General features: G+C 49.6%; 1 protein-coding gene across 1 annotated transcript; it reads right to left on the minus strand.

Moving 5' to 3' along the window:
- Positions 1-848: 848 nt before the first annotated feature.
- Positions 849-24,358, minus strand: YTHDF2 (YTH N6-methyladenosine RNA binding protein F2). Its single transcript, XM_068417798.1, has 5 exons — positions 24,282-24,358; positions 23,978-24,002; positions 23,520-23,599; positions 17,746-19,329; positions 849-1,817 (listed from the first exon to the last, which is right to left on the minus strand). Exons 1-5 carry the CDS (start codon positions 24,306-24,308, stop codon positions 1,794-1,796), a joined length of 1,740 nt encoding a protein of 579 aa, XP_068273899.1. The 5' UTR covers positions 24,309-24,358; the 3' UTR covers positions 849-1,793.
- Between the last annotated feature and the right edge of the window lie 469 nt (positions 24,359-24,827).

Below are 24,827 nucleotides of genomic sequence, written 5' to 3' on the forward strand. Positions count from 1 at the left end.
TAAATGACCCCACACTTGCTTCTGACACCCGCCCTGGGAAGCGGCCCAGGTCCTCACCCGACGCAGACTGGGCTGTTTGGAGCTGGGGGTGGGTTGTTTGCTTTTTGGAAGCAAGAATTAGTCCAAAAAAAAAAAAAAAGTCAGATTTTTCAGTGAGCGTGTACAGGGTGTGTGAGTATTTGCTGTCCTGGGTGGGACAGTGATGGCAAAGAAAGACTCACCAGGCTGATTTTCTGCACAAGGTGAGAAGAGCAGAGCCAAGAGCTGGCTGGTTCCAGATGTTTCCTGACTGCAATTTAATAATTGAGATGTTTTCAATATAGAATTGAAAATATTCAATATTATCAATTTAAAAAAAACAATTTGCCTTGACCACGACCCAGTAAGTATCGACAACTAAAGCACTGTTACTGGCCCAGACAGTAGATTAATTCGTGGCTCTTTTAGTCCCCCTGAGCCACCAAATCAAGAAAATTTGGATTTTTGATGTCTTGACCTCCAGCAGTTTCCCCAGGGGAGATCACTGGGGATGTGAGCAGGTGTCTACATTTCACACACCTGGAAGGAGCCAAATGATCCCCAACTTACCCAAGAAATGGGAACGAATCTGGAACAGTGATGTCAGCCCTTCTTGCCCTGGGGAAAGCCGACATCACCGGCCACCTTCCCACGTCAAGAAGCCAAACCAAACCCAAACGTGGTGGGAATAAACCCCAGGATTGAGCTGGGGATGCTCGGAGATGGGTCGCAGCACCCTGCTTCAAGGAGAAACCACACTTCCCTCCTTATTTTAAGGTATCAATCCAGCAGCGCAGCCCCGAGCTACGGCAGGGAGCGGCAGACACGGGTGATGCTCAACAGGATCTCACGTTTATTATTGAGAAGTGATTAATGGTGAAAAGAAAGGCAAAGCCCATTCCTCATTGGCTTAACAAGAGACTGAAGAAACATTCACTACACATTTTACAATATTTTTTTTTTTTCTTTGTCCAAAATTCATTTTCCTGTAAACAAAAAAAACCAAGTTTTTACCACCGTTCTCAGCTTTCAAATCAAATGAATCCAGACTTAAATCTGTAAATCCGTATAATGCACAAGAACAGAACGTTTCTTAGGACTCCTAGTACTTGACTTTTGAGCAACAAAAGGTCAGAGGAAAAAAAAAAAAATGAACCACCTCGAAGACACAACCTCGTGGACAATTTCTTTTCAATTCTTCTTAGGCCAAAACCCCAAACTTCCTCATGAATTCCTCCTCTTCCAGGCCAGGGGGGAAAGAAACAAAGTTATTCCACTTTCCGTGGTGGATGTTACAACTCGGTGTTCCAAGTGCAAATGTCAAACCCAGGGGAAGGAGGTGCGAGGGGGTGGGAGGGAGGGAGGGAAGCGGCGGGGTTTAAAAAATTAGAGGAAGGAGAGGGGGGAAAAAAAAGGCATATGCCACTTACGGACTTCAAAAATCTGAAAAAACATAGTAAAAAGACAAAAAACAAAGCGTATGCTCTGAAATCACAACCAAAGCCAAAAGAAAGGGGACAGGTTTTACCTATACTCTACCTAGAAGGGATTTTTTTTTTGTTGTTTTTGTTTTTTTAAGTCCTATGTCTTGTGAAATTCCAATACTTTTTTCTTTTTTAAACTGCGAGTTTGTAAGAGTCTTTTCAAAGTCAATGGAATTAAGAAAAAAAAAAAAGTCCTAATTCTCTCTGGGATATTTTTGCTGTTTCTTTCTCTCTCCGAAAGATAGCTGGGATGCAATCTCTGCTGCAGTCTCTGGGGGAGAAATGGCCTTTTTACTTGACACGGCCCTGGCGTTCCTGCAAAGAGAAAAGAAAGGAACACGTTAGCCGAGAGCGATTTTATACGCCACCTTCATGAGCATTTCAACGCGTGGATCTGCGGTGGACGCCTCTCCTGGGCGAGCAAAGTCCAAGAAAATCATATTTTTCTTTGCAAAGGAGGTACTGGGCCAGTGTATGGCTGATGTGATGGCGTATTACACTGCTCAGGCCTACCAGCTCATTAGGTTTCCCCTTAATGAGGGCTGTTACTAACCCAGCTCCGCTCCTCTTCCTCTCTCCTTGTACCCTGCAGCTGAGGAGAAGGACTTGGGGGTGATGGGTGATGAGAAGCTCACCACGAGCCGGCAACGTGCGCTGGCAGCCCAGAAAGCCAACCGTGTCCTGGGCTGCATCCCCAGCAGCGTGGCCAGCAGGGCGAGGGAGGGGATTCTGCCCCTCTGCTCCGCTCTCGGGAGACCCCCCCTGCAGTGCTACGTCCAGCTCTGGGGCCCCAACAGAAGAAGGACACGGAGCTGTTGGAGCGAGTCCAGAGGAGGCCACGAAGATGCTCCGAGGGCTGGAGCCCCTCTGCTCTGGAGACAGGCTGAGAGAGCTGGGGCTGTTCAGCCTGGAGAAGAGAAGGCTCCGGGGAGACCTTCTAGCACCTTCCAGCACCTGAAGGGGCTACAGGAAAGCTGGAGAGGGGCTTTTTACAAGGGCATGGAGTGATAGGATGAGGGGGAATGGTTTTAAACTGAAAGAGGGGAAATTGAGATGAGATCTGAGGAAGAAATTCTTTGCTGTGAGGGTGGTGAGACCCTGGCCCAGGTTGCCCAGAGAAGCTGTGGCTGCCCCCTCCCTGGCAGTGTTCAAGGCCAGGTTGGATGGGGCTTGGAGCAACCTGGTCTGGTGGAAGGTGTCCCTGCCCATGGCAGGGGGTGTGGAATTAGATGATCTTTAAGTTCCCTTCCAACCCAAACCAGTCTGGGATTGTATGATTCTACGAGTTACAGGCTCTCCCCAGGACAGACATCATCAGGCTGCTCCAAGCTCGAGGTTTAACAGCGTAAATAGGAACAGGGTTAAAAAAACAACAACCAAAAAGGACAAACAGGGAGAACTGGTGAAAAAAAAAAAAAAAGGCAAGTCGAGGTCACGGCTGAAGTTTGGAGCTGCAGTCAGTGTGGGGTGACAAAGCTGGGTGACAAACCGCTGGGCATGGCCCTGCCTGCAGGACATCGCAGCCATCGCCAGGCTGGACACCAGTAAAGCTGAGCTTTGGGCTGGAGAAGAGTTGGGCAGCTCTGGGAGCAGGACTCAGGAGTGCCAGGGGGATCAGGCAGAGCCCCTGCATCGGGGAGAAGCATCGAAGCAGACTGCAGCTCAAACCTAGGGAGCACCGATGTCTGCAGGGACTGAATTAGCCCACAGCTCCCAGCAGAACACCTCACTGATAACTCTGAAACCTACTGATGGCATCTCACTCAAAACCCAGCACGTTCACAGGACTCCCAAGGGTTGATTTCCCACCGACTGCTGCTACCACCCCCTGGTGTTCACCCACGCCTCTCCTCCAGCACTGAAGGAACGCGCTGCCCGGACAAACCTTTGCACCACGCTGAACAGGCAGCACAGCACCAAACATACCCTACTACACCCTCTCCTGTGCCCACCACCACGTGTCACAGTCTCTTCTCTGTTAAACCCAAACAAAACCCAGCAGCTTTATACAGAAGTGGGTCCAGACCACCCCAAAGGGTTATGAGACGTTGCCCAGTCCATGTTCAAATCGCCATTTCCAGATCATATGACACCACCTCCAAAACAAAAACCTGCCAACAGCTAAAGGGCTCTTGGCTGATGCTCCTCCCTACCTCTGAACCGAATCTTCTCCGAGCACAGGCAAGTCCCTGCAGCCTCTTGCACGAAGGGCACCGCAGCGTTTTGGCTCTGGCTCTCACACTCCACAGCAGAGTGAGTTAATCACCACCTAAGCCAGTCCTGAGAGATGCCAAGTCCACCCACAGCAAAGCAACACCTGCAGCAGGTGCCCGCTGGCAGAGCACAACAATTTGGGTTCTCCCTTGTGTTAACTTAGGTCACTTAGAGAGGAGGGACACTGTTGGGGCTCTGAAACTGGAGGCTGCAGCTCCAACTCCTCCGCACGAGCCGGATGGCAAAGCAAGCCCTGTGTCACACCGTGCACAGGTTGCCTCTGGGGAGAGGGATTAGCCCAAGGCACACACTCTCTTCAGGAATATTTGCCCTGCATAAGTCACCTTAATTCTCCTCTTCCCCAGCAAGTCTGCCCAGATCTGTTGCAGGTGCTATTGTGAAAAAAAAAAAATGCCACTGCACAACAGCAAAATAAAACCTACCACGGTGGAAAGCAAAGCCAGGCTTGAACACGAAGGAAAACAAACCACAAATCAAACGGCAGGTGCCAAGCCCTGTCCCCTCCCCGCTGCCTGGCTCGGCAGCCAGCACGTTACAGATGGCAACGTGACGTGTTCCTTTGGGAAGGGGCCGCAACTGCCCCAGCTAATGCCTCCCTCTTCCTGAACGCAGGTTCAATCGCCCTCCTCTCCCAGTAGCCAGGGCCAGTGCCCCGGGCCAGCAGCAGCGGGTGGCCGAGGGTCCTGCTGACCAGACGGACCCTCCTCTCCGCTGTGACAGTGAAGCTGCCCCCGAGGCCGGTGTACGGGTAACCGGGGGCAGGGAACAGGATCCAGCCTCGGTGCCAAAGTGACACCCCCCTCAAAACCCCAGTGTGCCAGAACAGAAGGCACCACCTTCAAATGAGAGGCTAGAAGAGACGTCCCCAAACTATAGAGGGGACCAGGAACATGCCTGAAGTGAACATCTTGGAAGGGGCTGCCCAGGGAGGTGGTGGAGTCCCCATCTCTGGAGGGGTTTAAGAAAAGACTGGACATGGCACTTAGTGCCCTGGTCTAGTTGACATGGTGGTGTCAGGGCAATGGTTGGACTCGATGGTCCCAGAGGTCTCTTCCAACCTGGTTGATTCTGTGATCTTCATTTCAGGGTGGATTAGAGCCCATTTTTTCTCAACCCAGCCTTCTGTTTAAAATCTCCTGCTATTCAACCTCAAAATACCGGCGCAGAACTACCCGCTCCCCTCCATCAGCGCTGCAAACATGATCCTAAGGAGTCTGGAACAGAAAAACACAGCATCACATCTAACCACACCTCCTGAGGGCTCTTGAGAGGCTGACCTCAGCACCTACCTCCAGTTGTCCTGCCCTTCCCACCGTGAAGAGCAGGGCTCTAGGCACAGCCAAGCCTCCACCCCGGGGGACGCGGAGGCAGCCAGCCAAGGGCACTGCTGCCATGGCTCCACGGCAGGGAAGGAACAGCTCTCTACCCTCCACTAATTTCACTATTGCTTTTCTTGCTCTTCTCTGGGAGATTCACAGCTGCTCTCTCTTGTGTCTCCTCCTGGGAAAGAGGGTTAAGTCAGGGCCTGAAGGATTTTTACACCATCTAATCTGCCAGCCCAACTGCGGCACATCCCACGAACACACCTCGGTCCTCGGGGTGTCGTGGAGTTACAAGTGAGCACCCAAATCACAGCAAAGCAGCAAAGAGATCTACCAGAACACACAGCAAAGGTCAGTGGTGTTGCAAACATTCACCCTTCCTGGTTTATCTTCCTCCCAAATCAGGGGCTGTGGGATGGTGTAACCCACAGCCCACTCAGCTGCAGGACAGCCCAGAAGGCAGACGCTGGGCTTTGCTCTGGCATACAGCCCCTGGAGAGCAAAAAGATTCCATCAGAGAGTGTTTTATTCTCTTCAGCTGCACTTTCATTAGACCTGGGCCATGTCTTATTGATCGATCCACGTGGGAGGAGCAAGAAAGAGACACCAGCTCAGACTCTCATCTCAATCTGTCAAATCCCTCATCAATTGGAGGGGCAGGAGCACGGCAGCACCCAAACGGCTGAAGTGACTAGAAAGACACATGCCATCGCTCAAACCAAGAGCAGACACCCACACATTGCTGCGAGTGGGCTGCTGGGGTTCAGAGGCACCAAGCCCAGACAAGGCAGGCGTGTGGAAGCAGGAGCCCTCTGTAATTATCCTGCTTAAGCCACTGCAGTCACATCCCTGCTGTCCCTGGGGGGGGTCGCAGCAATGTCACAAGCCAGGTCCTGATAACAGCAACGGAAGGAGCTGGTGGAAAAGGCCGATGAGAGATTACGTTATCTGGTCACACTGTGGGGAGCCAACAACAACAAAAGGCTGAAGAGTTTGTATGGAGAAATGATGACAAGAGGTGATAAGGCTGCACATTTGTTCAGAGGCTCTTACCTTGATTAACAACCAACGTTCAACCTCAATACTCCTCTGGCAAAGGTAAGGACATTATTGCCACACTACACGTGGGGAAATAGAAGACTGTAATCAAAGGGAGGGCCTGGAGAAGAACCAAGAGCATGGGTCCCAACTGTGCATCTTACAAACCAGGGTTTATTTGGACCCGTCTGTCCTGGAGCACAGTGTATCAGCCTGAAGACGTACGGCAGGCCAGGACACAGTCTCAGTTTCATACTGTGAAGGTCCTACAAGCAAAAGGCATCACTCACCCAGTCAGTGCCCACAACAGAACAACAGGAGATCACTTCACCAGAATATGGGCTACGCTATCCCAGTATCATTCCCCAAAGGGCCAAAACACCCAGCAATCAAATCCTGGCCTTGAGACACACACACACACCCCTCTCACTCATCAGACACCTGCTCAGCGGCCCGAGCTGACGCCTGCTGCAACTACATGGCAACGCTCCTCCCAGTGCTGTCCCTGTCGTGCACTGGGTGCAATCCTGGCAAACGGCGCAGCGGGATTTCCACGTGCCCGTGTCTCAGAGGCAAACGTTGGACTTGCCTTAGAGATCAGGAGTTACAGCAGCCCATTGCCTCGGACGTGCCCAGCACATCCTTCCCAGGAGGATCAGCTCAAGGCATGGTCACAGTGAGCACGAGTGATCGATGATGCATCACTTTCTTATTACGCTCATCTGCTCCATAAACAGCCTCGAGCCCTAACTGATTTACAAACCAAACGTGAGGTTTTCCTGTTGTCAGCATTAGAAAGTCATCAGAGTTACAGAGAAAAGCTACATCCTCGTCTGCCTCACCTAGGAAAGGGCATAAAAATCAGATACAGGGATCTGGTTGTGGTCAGACGTCTTCATCCTACCTCCTGTTCACATAACGGAGCCCACCACCAAGAATGAAGATAGTAAATATGCAAATAAAAGTGATTCTTTGTTAGAGCAGGAAAGACCTCTTGTTTTACAGATCAAAATCTAACGGAGCAAACCCAAATATCCACAGAAGCCCAAAATACGCAAACTCACATCACTGAAAAACCACGAGCCAAGCAGGGATGACTGTGCCTGGTCAGCCCCTGCGATTGCGACTTTGCCCCCTAAAAATGCAGAAGGCAGCAGGCAGGACCAGAGTGTCCCCTGCCCCCACGCTGAGCACGCGTGGCTGGGCAGTTCGGAAGTTCTGGCTTCCTCTCGAAACCCAAGCACATGGCAGCGTTGCTACACGCCGGTCACCTCACCGTGTAGTCATGAGGACATGACGTCACAGAGAATAAATAAGGAACAGCGAGACGCAATTCTTCAGGTACAGCTGTAAGCCAGAACATGCCTTAACGTCAGGGAACACAGACACCACAGTGGCCACACACTGTACATGAGACATTGAATTTACTGCAGTCTACAACTACCTGAAGGGAGGTTGTAGTGAAGTGGGAGTCGGCCTCTTCTCCCAGGCAACCAGCGATAGGACAAGAGGACACAGCCTCAAGCTTCGCCAGGGGAGGTTCAGGTTGGACATTAGGAAGCATTTCTTCTCAGCAAGGGTCATTAGCCATTGGAAGGGGCTGCCCAGGGAGGTGGTGGAGTCACCATCTCTGGAGGGGTTTAATAAAAGCCTGGACATGGCACTCAGTGCCATAGTCTAGTTGACATGGTGGTGTCAGGGCAATGGTTGGACTCGATGATCCCAGAGGGCTCTTCCAACCTGATTGATTCTGTAATTTCCATGTCAGAGCAACCAGCTTGGGCCTAGGGGTAAGGAGGACACCAAGAGTGCCAGAGCTTCCCCCTGCAGTGGGTTTTACAGAAGCGAGGTGGTCCCAGCCGTCAGGTACCGGCAGGCACGCCGCTGATCCCCAGCATCCTTCAAGGCACCTTTAAAGCTGATGCAAGCAATTGCAACAGATGAGCTTCTTGCTAAAACATCAGGTTTGATTGCATGAATAAGCAGCTTAATTCCCGTAAACGTTTATAATTATCCTCCCATAGAGAGCCTTGTCCCAGAGGGCAAAACTCGTGCAGGAAACAGAATGGTGAAAAAGCTGCGAACACACATGAATATTTAGAGCAAAGAGTGATGGAGAGCAGCCCGGGAGGACTCCCAGTGGCATTCCATGCAAGGACAACTGGGCTGCCACTGGGGACTGGAACTGGACTTGCTTGCTTTGGAGCACGAGCAAAATAACGACGACACAAGTCCTTTCAAGTCATTAGGAAGGAAGAAAATTCTCCTTGTCTTAAACCAAGGAGTCTTTATTCTTCCCTCTCACTACAAAGGATGAGAAGTTTGCCATGTTTCTTTTTGCAGTTTGCCAACACAGAATCACAGAATCAACCAGGTTGGAAGAGCCCTCTGGGATCATCTAGTCCAACCGTTGCCCTGACACCACCATAGCAACTAGACCATGGCACTAAGTGCCATGTCCAGGCTTTTCTTAAACCCCTCCAGAGATGGTGACTCCACCACCTCCCTGGGCAGCCCCTTCCAATGGCTAACGACCCTTGCTGAGAAGAAATGCTTCCTAACGTCCAACCTGACCCTCCCCTGGCCAAGCTTGAGGCTGTGTCCTCTTGTCCTATCGCTGGTTGCCTGGGAGAAGAGGCCGACTCCCACTGCGCTACAACCTCCCTTCAGGTAGTTGTAGACTGCAATGAGGTCACCTCTGAGCCTCCTCTTCTCCAGGCTAAACACCCCCAGCTCCCTCAGCCGTTCCTCGTAGGTCAGACCCTCCAGACCCTTCACCAGCTTGGTCACCCTCCTCTGGACCCGTTCCAACACCTCCCATTTGGGCAGCTCCATCTCCCCACTACGGAGCAGGGCACTTGGCTTTGACCTATCTGTCCACACCGAAATCCTCACAAAGCAGGGAAGAAAGTTAATAGCTTGGGTGAAAGTCATGGGAGTAGTTAACGTGAAAGGTTAAGCAAATATCATTAAAATACTGACAGCATTTACCACAGGCTCACTCCGAGCATCACGCCAGAGTACTGACCTCCCAGATACAGTAGGTGTTTCTGTAAAACAGACTAGTGTTCCTTCTCATTCGGGTTCATGTGAAGTGTGTTTCATTACTTTGGTTAATAAGAATCATAAATCATATGCTCATCACTAAATCATAGCTCTCGCAATAAGGATTAGCACCGGAAAGTGAGTGCCACATGACTCTAGAAAAGGAAGGACCTGGGCTTTAATGTTTCAAAATCTTCACTGCTCTTGAGTTAATAAAAGCCTCTGTCACACCATGCCAGTGTAATGCTGAGGACTGAATGATATTGTGCAGCGAAAACCTGTGGAGATTCACTGGAATTTGTGGTTCTGTATATTCATCACAGATCTAGACAGAGGAGTGAATAAAGTGACAAAGTTTACTGATGATACTAAGCTATTCAGGGTAATAAAAATAGCAGCCAACTGTGAAGAAACAGAGGGCTTTGTAAGAAAAAGCAGCTGAACGTTACGGTGAATTTGGTCTACCTCGTTTAGATGAATCAAATGATGCACATGGGAAAAAAATCACTGTCCTAGCTTCAAGATGAGAGGCTCCAAACTGACCATTAACAATCAGAAACTCGAGCTCAGGGTTACGATCCGTAACTCCAGGACACTGCCTACCATCAGGAAAAGCAAACATCCCTAGAACAGATCAGTATGCCTTTATACAAACCCAAGTGGTACCTCTATCCCGAGCAGTGTGTAGCTCTGCTCCTCTCCATCTCTACGGGCATGCAGAAGAACTGGAAAAGGGTCAGAGAAGAACAGCAAGGATGAGCAAGCAACAGCAAGGAACAGCTGAGGGAGCTGGGGGTGTTTAGCCTGGAGAAGAGGAGGCTCAGAGGTGACCTTAGTGCAGTCTACAACTACCTGAAGGGAGGTTGTAGCGGAGTGGGAGTCGGCCTCTTCTCCCAGGCAACTAGCGACAGGACAAGAGGACACAGCCTCAAGCTTCACCAGGGGAGGTTCAGGTTGGACATTAGGAAGCATTTCTTCTCAGCAAGGGTCATTAGCCATTGGAAGGGGCTGCCCAGGGAGGTGGTGGAGTCACCATCTCTGGAGGGGTTTAAGAAAAGACTGGACACAGCACTTAGTGCCATGGTCTAGTTGCCATGGTGGTGTCAGGGCAACGGTTGGACTCGATGATCCCAGAGGGCTCTTCCAACCTGGCTGATTCTGTGATTCTGTGAAAGGACAGAAGGGTTTTCATCTCCTGAGCTACCGTGCTCTAGCTCTCAAGCCTGGAAGAGACACGACTGTAAAGAAACCAAGTGCTCACCACCTCTTCCAGCGCAAGAACTAGGGAGTATCACGAGGCAGACTCAAAGCAAACCAAAAGGACGTGTTTCTTTACACAACACGTAATTAAGCTGAAGAAGTTGCTGCCACAGGATCCTGAGGATGCTCAAGGAATGCATCAACATCTTGGGACAAGAAGAGAAATCATGAGTGGTTAAAGACAAAGACACATCCTCTGGGTCAAAGGAATTCCTGCACCACAAATGGTTAAAGGCAAGGAAAACCTTCAGAGATGGAGAAATATGTGCTTGCACTGTCCTTACAGGCGTTTGGGCTCGACCACTTTACTGTTAACTGCACACGGAGCGTTTTACTGGGAAAAAGACAATAAGGATGCTCAAGCGATGTCTCACCAGGTGTCCAGCAGACCTGCAGATCTTGCAGCCACAAGGGAAGCAACATTACACTACACAGACTTACAGTCTGACCCATGGCAGTTGTTTGTGTGTTTGAAGCTAAAATACTGCCTCCGTCCCCAATAAGGCAGACGAAATACTTCACGCTACAAGAAAAACACACAATATTCTGTATTATGAAGGGACAAGAGGAGATCTATTGGCCTCCTCCTGCCAACCATGAAGAACTGAATGCACAAGCTCAAGCTGAAGAGCCAACGCTCCCTATAGCTGTTCATGTGTAACCTCAGTTTGCTGCCACTCCAAAGGGAACACAAAGCAGGATTCACTAGAACACAGTTTTCTACTTCAACTTTTTTTTTTCTCCTTTAAATGTATCAAGATCACAGCACTCCAATCAGCTGAACCCCAAACCAGGCTGGCTTGCAACAACCAAAAGGTCGACTATCAGGACTTCACTATTTCTTAAAAGTTTGTGGATGATGATGGGAAATTCTCTGAAATCCTTGTACAGGAGATGACTTCGCGTTACAAATAACAGAGCTGAGAGAGCAGAGCCTTCCCCGCGTGTACAGACACACATAGGGAAGGAAACTAAAATAGCATGGCTTCTTTTCCCCCCAAGATTAGAAACAAGAAGAGAGTTTTAGGTAGATTTTATCTAAAGTCTTCTAAACTGGTATTACAAGAAAGAGCTCTGCAGTTAACCATAAAAAAAAGCAGCTCAGCATTGTCCTTTTAATAAAAAAATTCTAATGATGTGGAACCAGAAACGCAGCCTTCATTTCCAAGTTCTGGCTGAAGAACGGCTTGCAAAATCCAAACACTTTTATTATTAACTGCTCAAATGCACTGTTACATGACTTACACGTCAATTAAAAAGCCTCACGCTGGGCAGCTCGTCACTGGAAGGAGCTACAATCAACTCTCTATCCCCCGTCACCAGCTCGGATAATGACAATCCTTGTTAACGGAGCCTTCCCCGGGTAACTGCTGCGGTGGAAGAGGGCGGCACTGCTCTAGCTGGCAAGCGTCCAGCCTTTTGCACCACTGAGGAACTGGTTTATTAACTCACAAAGCCATAAGGCAGTGCCAATTACTGCCAGGTACAAACAAGAACATCCAGGAAAACGAGAGGGCTTGAATAATTGCGGTGAAAACAATCGCAGGGTACGGAACAAGAAGCTTCCTAAATGAACACCTGTCACATAACACTTCACAGGAGATGGAAAAGAAGAAAGTGACTTCTTTCACACAAAAAACTGTTGCAGAATTACATTTTCATTAAGAATAAGCGAGAAACACGGTGCATGAAGCTATTCTTGATGTATTGCTTACGCACAAGGCTCACGTATCGATGTGCTTGAATAGTTTTCTTGGGATCCTCATCAGCTTTCAGCAATGTCTTGTGACCCACTGCACTTCTGCACCAGACAGAAAATCCAGGGAGCTGAGCAGGACCAAGCCCTGGTGCTTTCACTGAACAAAATAGCTGGCAAATACTGATCTTTTAAGGAAAACTACTTTGTCTGGAGCAGTAGCTGTTAATAAAATAACCCGAAACACGACGCCTGTCTCAGTAGCTATTAACCTCAGCGTCAGCAAGTTACCCAGAATGCTTAAAAAGAAGCCACCACTGATGACATCTTACACACTCCCTGCATGCACCCTACCTGAAGGGAGGTTGTAGTGCAGTGGGAGTCGGCTTCTTCTCCCGGGCAACCAGCGACAGGACAAGAGGACACAGCCTCAAGCTTCGCCAGGGGAGGTTCAGGTTGGACATTAGGAAGCATTTCTTCTCAGCAAGGGTCATTAGCCATTGGAAGGGGCTGCCCAGGGAGGTGGTGGAGTCACCATCTCTGGAGGGGTTTAAGACAAGACTGGACATGGCACTTAGTGCCCTGGTCTAGTTGACAGGGTGGTGTCAGGGCAATGGTTGGACTCAATGATCCCAGAGGGCTCTTCCAACCTGATTGATTCTGTGATCTCAGCAGCTCCTTGACTCAACTTCAAAAGTTGACTTTAAACATTATATTTTATAATATATTTTATACTATTACCATAATATTGTATTAAAATATTATTTTAAAGACTGCTAACAAGATATTAACAGTGGGCAGGGCTATGAGGCGACACGCTTGCTCTTCCACCACTCAACTTCCACTGTAATCGCAGTGAAACGGCTCCCAGTCACTCCTGATTTCAGGACGAGGAAACAAAGTCCCCTGTCTTACAGCAGAAAACACGGATTAGAGCACCAGCCAGATCGAGGCCTTCCCCTCCAGTTTTCTCCTGCCTTTAAGCAAAGCTAGAACACAACGAAAAAGACACAAGAATGCTGTTAAGGGCTTTGTAGTGCTGGCTTAAAAATATCGTAAGCACAAAGCACTCCTTATGTCAAACAGCCGGTACCACACCGCTACAATAAGGAGTATAGTTTCTGTTTCCTCTATTATTGGGCAAATATACAAGTATGGATGTAGATGTACAGGATTTAAAAGGCCTGGAAATAAACTGAGAGAAACCACGTGCACCGCCAAACAGCGGAGGGTATTTGCAGCAAGGAAATTCTGTCCTGGTACCTCAATTAACTTTACTACAGCGAGGATTTGGAGCAGAAAAAGCAAATAGCCTTGAGATCACGGGATGAAAGGAACTGCGTGAGCACAAGCCGTGTTCTCTTGCTGGCACAGGGAACAGTTGGCTCTGCCTGGATATGCAACATCCAGGCACCGAATCTCACAGGCAGAAACACTGTCCTGTGGATATGGTGAAGCCAAAGCAAATCCAGCACTAGCCAGAATGACTAACAGCGGGAGAAAGTGCTAGCCCACCCTATAGGAAATATGTTTTCTCCTCCCTTCCGAGATTACAGATTAGGAAGAAAAAAAAAAAGACCTTTGCAAAACACATCAGAAAACATTCCTTTTTTTACAGTCACTGCGAAATAGCCTGCTAGTTTCAAATAGCCTCATACAACACCACTTAGCTTTCCCTTAAATCATCTCTTCTAAGGGGGGCAGTGACCCTTGGCACTGTCAATACTCCTTTAACCAGCGCAGGGTGGCAGCTGAGACACAAAGCAGCACATTTCAGGAAACAGCAGCTCCAATCTGGCGAATCACACCTTTCTGTTTCAAGGCTGGCAGACCTCAGCATGAAAAAACCCCACAAAAAACCCACCCCATCCTGCACAGCTCATCCTGACTCAACACCCACCGAAGCCCCAATGCACAGTGTCTCTTATCCTGACAACTGAGCACTCTGGCTCTTGCAGGGACAGGACAGGGCTGATTTTCACGGAATATCTTTCCTAAAATCCCTGGAACATGCAAATAGCCGAGTACCCCAACCCTGGGCAAGGCAATGGGAGCAAGAACCAAAATAAACTTCCCTTAGAGCTGACATTCATTGCTTTCCCAGAAAACACGAGGTGTTTAACCTTTCACACGCAAGCAGCTCGCTATCTAAGATCTTTTTACACTGAGGTCACTGCAACATTCCTAGAAATACAAGTGTATTACTATGGGCTACGGATTTTTGTTACTGTTTGTTTTTTTACAACAAAGATAAAACAGTTTGTACAGGGAAGTAGTTGGTGACGTGCTCTACCCTAAACGCAGCTGTTGTGGGTTTCAAGAAGTCCTAAACTGCTTCAGGTAGGACTGCAGGGGGAGTCAGCTTCATCATTTTGGCCCAGAACATCCCAACCTTTTAAAAAACTGAATTAGCAGAGCAAAACAAGACACTGGAGAGAAATGGAGAACAGTCTCTAAGGACAGGATGGGCATGGGCAGCAGAAAAGGACAAGCAAAAGCGTGATTTCAGTGTTTTCAACGCTGAACTGTCTCTACCCCACCTTCCCTGGCCAAAGGCAACAGCACGAACACTAAGCAAAGTGTTAATCTTATGATTTCTTGGAACTATTTTAGGGAATTCAGAAGAAGTGACTCTAACAGTGAGTAGTACAAAAGAATATTCAAGAGTTCCCAGACTTTCACAAGAGCTCGTCCATCTGTTTGGGTAGCAAGAAGGAACCCAAGTGCAAATCAGACAAAGTTTTCAGTAAGCTGGAAGCCAAGTGAAACAACTGCAGCTTGTTAGAAGGTCAAAACAAGCCAAACCTTGAGATATTGAAGCTTCAAGGAACAGGAATGCAGAGCATTAACATATCACAGCCACCCAAAGACTGGTGCCAGAGACAAAGAGCTGGCAGCAATGGGATTTCCCGGACACAACTGACAAAGGAGCTGCACACCAGCTGCTGCCAGAGCAGCATTTTAACTTTCCAGTGCCTCAGCTCTAGTTCCTGATATATTTTTAATCCAGGTGATTACCTGAGATACTTCAAAGCAGACATTGCATGGCTTGGGGTTTTTTGCCACCCACAGTCCCAGGGTAACCATCAGCATTCACTCCAGAAAGGAAAAAAAACCCACCACCCTCCTTGAGCAAAAAACCGACTGCTTCTCAATGAAACCATGAAAGAGCAGTTACAGAATCTCAACCATCTTCAAGGCTGCGTCAGCGAGCAATCGAGGAGGTCAGACTCGCTGAAAGAAAGCCCGAGTCACTTCCTCCGTGCCGGATGTTACAGGGCAGGGGCCCTGAGCAGGCAACAAAGAGTGAGTCAATGGCAAAAAGCAAACACCAAAGCTCCCTCCTTGCCTGTGAATTCCAGAGACATATGACTTAAGTTCCCTTTCAAAGAATAAAGGTTTTCCTTCATCAACTGCTTCTGCACCAGAGTGCCATGCTGAATCAGTCTGAACATCCCTTAAAACGGAGGCAGTGACACACTGAATGTCCACCAGCTACCGTTTCTGCTCCTGACCCTCGTAGGCCAGCACGTCCCAAAGACTCTGAAGCAAGCAGGGGAGGAGACGTCAAAATGCAATTGGAAAGAGGAGCAAAGGTGGTTTACACTTCTAAGAAAATTGCTAAGGCACATTTTATGCTGAAGGGGGCCTACAAGGAAGCTGGAGAGGGACTTTTTACAAGGGCACGGAGTGACAGGACGTGGGGTAATGGTTTTAAACTGAAAGAGGAGAGATTTAGATGAGATATGAGGAAGAAATTCTTTGCTGCGAGGGTGGTGGGACACTGGCCCAGGTTGCCCAGAGAAGCTGTGGCTGCCCCCTCCCTGGCAGTCTCCAAGGCCAGGTTGGATGGGGCTTGGAGCAACCTGGTCTGGTGGAAGGTGTCCCTGCCTGTAGCAGGGGGTTGGAACGGGATGATCTTTAAGGTTCCTTCCAACCCAAACCAGTCTGTGACTCTACGATTTTTAATACCTTACTGATTTTCAGACACTACAAACAACTCACAAACACAGCAGAAGAGACCATGGGTCTGTCCACTTTTCCCTCAGCCTTCCCCACTCCCTTGTTCTTCCTTCCACTCACCACCTGCTCACATTTACCCACTATTCACTCTTCCCACCCATCCAACCCTCGCCTGCCCTCCAGTAACATTTCCTCTCCGGCTCCTCGCATCCTCCCACTGTGCCCCTCTCACACCACAAACTGCTGCTCCCTAAAGTCACATCTGGAGCACACAAGAAGTCCTCAGATGTCCTGCACAGATTTCTGATTGCATTCAAAACCTCAGCAGAAGAGAAATCACCACTACAGCACAGGCTGGATACCGAGCTGAACAATTTTAGGATGTGAAGTCAAGCAAAATATTCAGGTTCCCACAAAAATCAAGTGTACACCTCCACACCTTGCAACTTATTCCTCCCTTACAGATTTTCTACAAGCATGGTAAGTACTCGGGTATCAGCTGCAAAACGTGACCACCTTTTGTGTACGGGTGATGCTATTTATACAGACAATGCTCCAAGTAAAATATATTTAAAAAAATTTTAAAACTGTATTCACTGTCATGGCGAGCAGTTGCAGCTCCTGATTCAGTTCTTGAGCTGTTGGGTGGAAAATTCCCCATTGCTGAAACTAAAGAGATGATCAGAAAACTTGGCAGACTCCCCAAAAGCTGTGCTAACACTAATTTGTAATTACTGTTTTGATCAAATACAAGCAAGACCCCTATTGTGGGGAAGGTCAGCCACAGGTGACTTCCAACACAGCTGCACCCAGCCAAGATCCAAGGCCCACTGGTCACTGAATTTGCAGCAGAATTTTCAATTAGCAATCGTCCTGTTAACGAATCAATGATGACAGCAAGCTTGGAGCCAAGCGGCAAGCCTGTGCGGCTGCAGGCAGGCGGTGAGCACGGCTCCCGTGCCACGCTGCCGGGCAGTGCTCACGCAGGTGACAGCCCACCGGCTTTGAACCCAGCAAACCCCGCTGCCAAGAGGGACAGAACGACCCGCTCCGTGTCCACGGGGGACAGGACAAGGAGTCACGGGCTTAAATTGCAGGGAGGGAGATTGAGGTTGGGCATTAGACAAAGCCTTCTAACAGGAAGGATAATTAAGCGTAGAATAGATTGCCTGGGGAGGGACAGGAACTGGCGCTCCTGAAGATTTTACAAGTGGTGGGAAACATCTGTCACGCTGACCCCACTTTGGGTAGGAGGTGGATTAGGCGGCTCTTCAAAGACCCAGCTCTGTTTTCTAACAACTCCCCAAACCCCCCACTGATCTCCTACTTTAAACTGTTCTCATCCAGGAGCTGAGGAGAGCACAGAAATACATTTTGTTTAGAATACAGCACTCGGGGAAGTGAGATTTAGAGCAACCGAAGGGCAGTCGACTGCAGGCAGGGCCTGGGCAAGCCTCCTCACACCGCTCTGCCGGGGTGCTGGCACCCATCTCCACCCCAAACAGGGGCTGCCATTTGGGTAGCGGGTTCACGTGCGAGCACACAGCTAGCCAAAAAGCAACCTGATGCCCACCAAGCTGCCTCACAAGCCCACGCCTTCAGGCCCCGGATCTAGTCCAGCGCAAGGCAGCCCTCCTCCATCTCCTGCCCCGCAGGACTTTGCCGAGACAGACAAACAAGTTACCTTTTTAACATTTTCCTCCTCCTCTTGGCGTTTCTCATAGTGTGAGAAGTCATCAAAGATGGAGGTGGTGTGCTTGTAGGTGGCAATGATTTTCAACACCTGCTTAGCCTTTTCCAGAGGCACCTCCTGAGTGTCCCTGGAGTTGGTCACTGGTTTATTCTCGTTGTTCTCTAGGCGGATGTGCCGCAGCTGGCTGTTGGGAACGTCCTTCACAAAAATCCACCTGACATCAAAACGTCCCTTCCACTTGTCCTGGGACCACACACCCGCACACGTGTTATAGTCCACAGCAGATTTCATTTCTGCTACTCCGCAGAAGTGACCACTACCGTTGACACTGAACAGTAAGTAAACAGGGCCCTTCCCGTTCATGGAGCGATAGGCGGCGTCCAGTCTCTTGTTGCCGTGCTCTGTACTGCACCAGATGTTATATTTTATGGAACGGTGGATATCGTCCTCAGAGTAACTCTTAATGATGAAAACCCGGCCGTGCTTTGGGTTCCAGTCAAAATCCTTGGGGTTGTAGTTGTTGATGGATCTCAACTTCTCCAAGACCGGGTGCGGTTCCGAAGGAGCAGAACCAGAACTGGCCTGAGCCTGTCCCACTCCGTTCCCGTCCACTCCGTTTTGACCGAACCCGTTGCCGCGATTACGAGGAGCAACCCAGCGAGCGGGCTGAGCCGCCTGCTGCGGCACGGGCAGCTGGGCCGGCTGCGGCGGTGGCGGCAACGGCTGGGGCTGCTGCCCGCCTGGAGCCTGTGCCACCGGCGGGCTGTTGTTGATCTGCTGACCCACGGGCTGGGGGGACACCTGGGCTGGCTGCTGACCGATATTCTGCACTAAGGTCTGCGACGGGGCTTTTGCCACCGGCCCTTTGTTATCCCAAGTTCCAATATCCATGTTATGTTTTATTGGAGGCGGTGGGAGGCTGGAACCTGCGATGCCGTTCTTGGTCTTCAGCTTGGGCTGCTGCTTAGCGGGTTTGCTAGCGATGTCAGCCCAGGAGGTCGGCTTTGGAGGAGCAATAGTAGCCGGAGGCAAACTGTTAGATGCCACGATATTACTGGTAATGGATCCGCTACCGACGGCCGAACCGACGACTTTGGGGACGCTGCTCGCAACATCTGTGCTGCCCAGCTTCAGAGCTGCCATCCCTTGGTCGATGGTGTTCATACCAGGAGCCTTGTTCAGAGTCTCGTTAGCAAAGGCAGATTGCCCGTCAATCATGGCTCCACCCAACGAGCTAGGGGCATAGGCGTAATTGCTACTATAACCAGAGCTTTGAGTGGATTGTCCCTGAGAACTGTTATTCCCCCAAGCCGAAAAGTCAATCCCACTTGGAAAGAAGTTAAAGCCGTGCTGCCCGAGAAATGGAGTGCTGCCAAGGGCTCCCGGCTGCCCGAACATCGCGTCGGGGAGAAAGTGAGGCTCCCCGTTGCTCAGCTGTCCGTAGGAGGTTAAGTAGGGCATGGGTGGGTCACCCCCCGTAGACCAGGCAGCTTCGCCTAAGGAGTAGGAGAATCCAATGGAGGGACTGTAGTAGTTTGGTAAGTAGGAATCGGACATTGCAGTGTATGCATTGTTCTGGAGGGAAAAAAACACAAACAAACAACAAATAAGCACTGAATAGTCAGAAGGAGTTGAAGAAATTTCAAGGGACCAGGAATAAAAGCCATCTTAGAGTTACCCTGCCCCACCCCTCCCTACCTTAGGGCTGGCAGATAAACAGGCCTGGCCTTGAAACACCTCCTTTGTTAGAAGCGCTCTAAAAACTCTTTCATTGCCAGACAGATTAAACACAAAGGCTTAGCAAGCTCCCCGTGCTCAGAGAGGAGAGCTGTGCTCCTGAGGGGTGATGTGGGGCTGGACACTGGACTGCCCCAGAGCTCCTGCTCAGGCTATGAAAACAGTATCTTACCCACCAGCCAAATATTACCTTCTACTTTTTGTAGCTGCTACCCAAGAGGGCTTTTCTTGCCTGGGTAATGTACGTACCTGCCTTAATTGTGCTGTTTGAGGGGTGAGTTGTGGCAAGGACTCTGACAGAAGTGGAATATGGAAGAAAAAAGTCCAGTGGAAGTGAACTGCCAAAATCATGAATGTCCCTAATGCCTTCCTTAGTCCCTTCCTCAAACTCATTACCCACAAAAACAGCTCTATGCCTACAATTTAAAGTTTCAGAGCTCCAAATATTCCAAGAACCTGCAAACGAATGTGGATTTAGAGCTTAATCCTCAAAACACAACCTGTTCCAGTGCTGTGGGCACATGCTAAAAAACACCTGAAAATGGGGAGTAATCGATAGGGTTTCACTGGGAGCCTTTTATAGCACAGTGACAGCAGGCTTCAGATTCGGAGAGGGGAAAAAAAAAAGCTGCTCCATGCCTTGATCTCCCTTTTAACATCCAAGTAGCCTTTAGGTTATGAAAACAAATGCCTAATTTTACAATTAGGGAACTCACAGACATCACCATGGTTTGCTTACATGAAAAACATCTGTCATTTTGCATTCAAAGCAATGCCCCCTCCGGGGAGCCGTTCAAGCCACGCTAATGGACATTATCATCCAGTAATTTGAACCTGTGTGCAGACAACCTCGTGCTATACAGCCGCTTACGTGCCAACCCACTGCAGATAAGATGAAAGTCAGGTTCAGTTCCCATTTAAAAGCTTGGCTTGCAGCAGGCTCTACTCCATTTTTCGTCGAATCATGTTTTCACGTGCCAAGCGCAGCTCCCGAAGGACTTCACGCCACACTGAAATATATGGAGGCTCTCAAGATGGCTCTGGCACCCTCCAGAAACAGCTGCTTTGTCTCTCCACCTTCCACTGAGTTAAAGGAAAGCAACAGGTTTGGGGCTAACCCAGCTCCAGCTTTACCAAAATTAACAGGAATTATTTAACGTGTGTTCAGAGATGAGGTTTGTTTTGTTGTATAAAACACCAAAAAGCTTTCTGGGGTACTTGGTGGTGTGAGTGCCTGAAAACTCTGGGAAAACAGAGAGAGCATCACCAAGAAGGGGTCCCAAAAGCAAATTAATAACAAAAATAACTCTTCTCCAGGGTAGTTTTACTGAGTAAGGAACTCAGTCCTGCTAAACCCAAACCAATGAACAATCTTTAGGGCTCAAATTTCTCCAAAAGCACCAATACTGACACTAAGTTGTAAGGCAAAGGAAGAAACTTGAAAAAAAATTATTATTCTGAATCAGCAAAGTCTCTTCAAAAGATAATCCCCTCAATTTTAAGAGCAACAATATACTCTCCTGGAAATTAGCTTTAATGGAACATAAACACATACCCCAAACCTGAGCCCAGCAGGCAGAGTAGCCGCTTCCTCACCGCAGGCTTCTCCCTCAAAGTGCACAAAGCACATCACTGCCAGCTGAAAACCTGTCCCCTTCCACCTCAAACTATCTTCTTACATGCTGTGACACATTTAACTTCATGAGATATTTTAAAGTAGTCTGCACCTGGAGAGGATTCACCAGCTCTACTCACATAGTAAGGAGGGAGCACAGGAGTTAAACAAGTCGAGCAGTGCCAGCTCCAAGCAGGTTTAAGCCAGGCCCGCTGCTGTTCACCACCCCAATGCCTAGAGCTATCGAACAGCCACCTCGCTCTGCTCCCCTGCCCTCGCACAACCGACACAGCTACTGATTAGTATGCAAATCAAACAGCACCAGCTTTTAATTCTCTCCAGTGACTAAGACTTTTTGTACAGTTATTTCCTCAAATTCGCCATTCCTCTTCACCTGAAGACTAGAACCAGGGTTTAAGCTTTTTTATTGTTGCTGTTGAGCTTTTTTCACCTGTTGGAGAATCACTTACTGTGTATCTGAGCTCTAAAACACACAGTAACCTAACGGACTGGGCTGACAAGCTGGTAACAGCCACAGCTGTAACAGCAGCTCCTGAATGAGGAGCCATGAAACTTTACAACTCTGTTACCTCATGCTTGTGTGGAGAGCTCAGAAAGCAATTTCCGAAACCACTGGCATCACTCTGCAGCCACGGGCTGCACTGAATTCCTGTAACTCCCTTCCCCACCTTCAGAAAAGAGGCGCACACTTTGCTACCATCGTATTTTCGAGCCTGGCTGGTTGGCTCAGCAGAACCACAGTCCTCTCCAGACTGAACCCCAGGGTTTTGTTTTCTGTTATATCGAGGGTCAAAACACGGATGAGAGCTGACAAGCGACCCAGCATGGTGAGAAACTGAGATAAAGTTGCTCTGAAGTTTTATTCGAAGTTAACACGGCGGTTTTACCTCACTCCTGCTGAATTTCTGGAGCAGCAGCTCTGCTCCGCTTCCTAGGGCACGCTCCAATCACTTCCTTATTTTTAAAATGTATTTTTACCAGTGTGACACAGGAAAAGGAAATGAAATATTCAGAAGTTCTTCAACAAACATGCAAAATAGGGTAAAATATCATGTTGCTTCTAATATTATAGTAACCTTCATTCTCTTTAGGAGATATTTAAATACAACTATACATTGCAGGAGATAACATCCACATTCACAAGGAAGCTGGAAATTGGTGATGTTAAATTCGGGGATAGAAAAAACCCACCATTAAATGATAGCTACTAGGAAAGCAGCTGGTTTTATTCAAGACTTGAGAAAGTAATCACACTGTCTTGCCCTATGCAGGTAGAAATTAGGCTTGTAACTTTTTAGGGAGCTGAAAACAGTAAATTATCTAACGGGCAGCCTGAATTTTGGAGATTGTGAACTGCTGACAGGACCTTAAAAAATATTTAGCCTCATACTTTTAGCACAAAACAGGAAAAATACTTGTTGAAAATTCAACTGAGACAGAAACCTGTTCTTGTGTTCCAATAAAACATGCATCACCATTATATGAAAAAATAACTATACCAACTAGTAAAAAATATCAAAAAAATACAAAAAGGGAAAACTAGAACAGCTTATTTTTACTAATCACAACTGGAGAGGAAAGAGAAGCCAAGAGAATGAACTAACTGCTCCAGCACCACTACAGGTGTTTACCTACAATGCTTACTTCTACCATCTAATCAGCTGAACTCCATCTGTTATGTGTCACTCTCCTACCGCTCATTAAGAAAAACAAACAAAAACCAGCTAACAGGGGGGCTAATCTTAAAGAGAAAGTTAAGAGGAAAAGTATCTGGGAAGTTGGACTAGCAGGAGCTGATCACAACCTCTCCAGCTTGACTTCTAACTAAAGCGCTCAAAAAGCCTCAACGGTCTTTATCACATGTGTGTTCTGTGGGTTTTTGGGTGAAAAATAGAGAAAACCCCATGACACGGCGTTTTCAGCTTACTCAGTGGAGAGATAAGACCGTTGATAGTATCCCTCCAAAAGCCCTCGGAGCGTAACTGCATTGTGTGAAGCAATTTCACAACGCAGCGTAGTGTATCTCCTCGTACGGTGTAAAGAGCCAGAAACTGGCAAGGAAACAAGGTCATAACAGTAAAACTGAAAGAGCAGAAATGGCAGAAATGGGAACTTCAAGGCAGTTACATTGAAAAAAAGAGCTGCGCATCAACTGTAGGAAGTCCTTACGCCCCCGAGAAGTTGCTAAAACCTTTATACCTCACCCACCACAATCAAATGGCATCCAGCGTTTTCTGCCTGGAGAAATGTGCATATAAAGTAGCATATTATGGTAAGGAAGCTGACAAACATCTAAATGCAATCTGTGGAGACAGGGAAACGCAAGGATGCCAAATTCACCTTCCCCAAAGAGCGTCAGGAAGCCACCAGCTGCCTGTTAGCAGGTACTCACCGGCCGGGCCTGGGGACTCAGGTAGGGTTCAAAGTCATCATCATTTAACCCATCCTTCTGATGCACGGATCCGTTTTGCACTGAGGAAGAAAAGCAGAGCGTTAGAAGGAACTCTGCTGATAACATCTGCCAGCCTAAAGTATTTAAAGACAAACCTTATAATATAACTAAGTCCACTAGTTATGATATACCATGTTCAGCCCAACAGAGTGGACAGACACTTCTCCACCGCACAAACGCTCTTTAACTACAAACTTTCCCCAGCCCCAGAAACGACGACGGGCTTCTGACCTCACGGTTTGTTTTTCCCCCAGCACGAAGGCGCCCGGACCCGCGGACATTCCCAGCACGTTTCGGAGCGGATCCTCCCCGTCCCTCCCCCGCGGGCACCCTCCCTAAAGGCGCAACCTCCCCGCGGGATCCCCCCTTTCCCCGCCGCCCCCCCCCCAGACTCTCACCTTTGTTGCCTTGGCCTTTGGGTCTCTGGCGCGGCATGGAAAGAGAGAAGGAGAGCGGTGAGTCAGGGGGGGAGAAGCGGCCCCGGCGAGGCCCGGCCTGGCGGGGGGAGGCCCGGCCGCGCCGCAGCACAATGGAGGCGCGGCCCTGAGGAGGAGCAGGAGAAGGAGGAGCGGGGGGAAGGCCGCGGCCGCCGCCCGGCCCGGTCCGCACCCCCGCCGCTAGGCCCCAAGCCACGGCCTCGCCTAGCGGGCCAGGCCCAGCGCCGCGAGGGGGAAGGCCGGGCGGTAGCGGCGTGGTTCCTACCTGCTCCAGGAGGCTGCTGGCCGACATGGCGCCGCGGCGGGGCTGCTGGGCGGGGTGGGGCGGGGCGGCGGCGGCGGCTTTGTCCGGGCGCGGCGGCGGGGCGGCGGCGCGGCTGCCTGGCGCACTCCGACTCGCCCGCGGCGGCGGCGGCGGCGGCGGCTGCCTGGCTGGGGTGACGCTCTAGCCACCCCCTCCTCGCCTCTCCTTCCGGCTCCGCGTCTATGGCCCAGGCCCGCCGCCTCGCGCCCACACGCGCTCCCCGGGCGTCACGCGGCACCGCGCGCGCGCCGCGCTCCCAGGCACAATGGCGGGGCTGGGGGGGGCGCGGTGCATGACGGGCCGGAGGAGGACTGGGGCGGGGAGCAGCGCCCCCGCTCGGCCGGGTGCGGGAGCGCATGTGAGGAGGGTGTGTGGGGGGCGCTCTTAAAGGGCCAGGCGCCCCCAGCGCCGAGCGGGGCTTTTCCAGCAAAAACCGGCAAACCCGAATCCCAGCTGCAGCCCCACCAGCCCCCCCACCCTCTGTTCCGTCGCACCCCGATAGTTTCG

This window comes from Nyctibius grandis, chromosome 24 (genome assembly GCF_013368605.1).
Source record: "Nyctibius grandis isolate bNycGra1 chromosome 24, bNycGra1.pri, whole genome shotgun sequence".
NCBI lineage: Eukaryota > Metazoa > Chordata > Aves > Nyctibiiformes > Nyctibiidae > Nyctibius > Nyctibius grandis.